Source organism: Macroventuria anomochaeta (assembly GCF_010093625.1).
Source record: "Macroventuria anomochaeta strain CBS 525.71 unplaced genomic scaffold BU25scaffold_36, whole genome shotgun sequence".
Classification (NCBI taxonomy): domain Eukaryota; kingdom Fungi; phylum Ascomycota; class Dothideomycetes; order Pleosporales; family Didymellaceae; genus Macroventuria; species Macroventuria anomochaeta.
Window position 1 is genome coordinate 349,496 of NW_022985397.1, and position 1,277 is coordinate 350,772.

Here is a 1,277-nt window from a genome sequence, read left to right on the forward strand (position 1 = left end):
ATGGAGATAACGTCTTTCTCGACGGGATATACGTGGAGGTTGACCAGGCCGAGGCTTAGATTGGTTGTTGCCAGTCATGTTGTACCGCTGGATTGTCTTCTGGATTGTGCGACGTGAACAGCTGAATTCTTCTGCCAGTTCCTTGGTAGTACAGCCTGCCTCTGCCTTGGAGACAATACTATCCCTTTGGCGAACAGACAATTCACCACCTGGGACGCGATCTCCTGAAATTTCAGCTCCAAAAGCCCTCATTGTGGTTGTGCAGTAGCGGGTTGAAGTTGTGATGTTGGTCATTGCATTTGTGGTGGTTGGGGTTCGGCCCGTGCGCCGCGAACAGATTAATGCCTTAGTACAGTAGCACCAAAGGCATGCAACTCAACTGCAGTACCAAAAACGTCGTTGCTCTGCAGGCATGAGCATCACACAACAACCTGCCAGCGCGTGCTTGATCTCTACACAACGTCTGCAATGCTAGGGTCATTGTGCCAGGGCGCAGATTGCGTACATGCCCTAAGCGTTAGTAGCTATTCATTGCTACAGAGGTGTGATTTAGTTAGCAACGCCGAGGAACACTATATGTAGCTTAAGCTTGATGTATGTATCATTGCAATAACCGTTCATGCGATCTATGTTCGCGCCTCTGATGTTGCATTTGAAACTTTTATGCGTTTGGGTGCACGCTACTGCAAACAACCGCATGCTCCTGCGCACACCTCTCTATTGCAGTTTAAGCAGAGCCACGCGCCCAGATGGACACCGAAGACAGACCATGTCCTTGCATACTGCCGAATTGTATGACCGGTACTTGAACAGCAGCCACAGAAAGCGCTGCGTGTTGCGCAACACCCACTGGTCCTCTACTGAGAGCTGCAAAGATTGCTCTTCCTGCTCAACAGGTGGCGTCAGATTTAGAGATGCAGGCAGCGGAATGTCTCCTTTGTCGGTATGCAGGGCCTGATCGTCAGGCGAGAAAGTGAGGTGATATATGTACGGCGATGAGCTGTCGAGCACGCCGCGACACGTGCCCGTCGCCGTCTCCCACACTCGCACTGTCCTGTCGTGAGATGCTGAGGCGACCAGCTGTCCGTCTGACGAGAACACCACCGCATTGACATATTGTGAATGGCCCTTCAGCTCGCTGCGACACGTGCCCGTCACCGTCTCCCACACTCGCACTGTCTCGTCGTCGGATGCTGAGGCGACCAGCTGTCCGTCTCGCGAGAAAACCACCGCGTTGACGTCGTCTGAATGGCCCTTCAGCTCGTACCGACAGGTGC

The 1,277-nt window shown here is 53.0% G+C and overlaps 1 protein-coding gene across 1 annotated transcript in view; it reads right to left on the reverse strand.

Annotated features, from left to right (window-relative positions):
• Positions 1-717: 717 nt before the first annotated feature.
• The window catches only part of BU25DRAFT_461963 (WD40 repeat-like protein), a gene marked incomplete at both ends in the record, with an annotated part of 1,307 nt that continues 747 nt past the window's right edge, over positions 718-1,277 (reverse strand). Inside the window, one exon of the mRNA XM_033710491.1 lies at positions 718-1,244. Within this exon, the coding sequence (XP_033557783.1) occupies positions 718-1,244 (527 nt within the window). The remainder of the gene's footprint in view (positions 1,245-1,277) is intronic.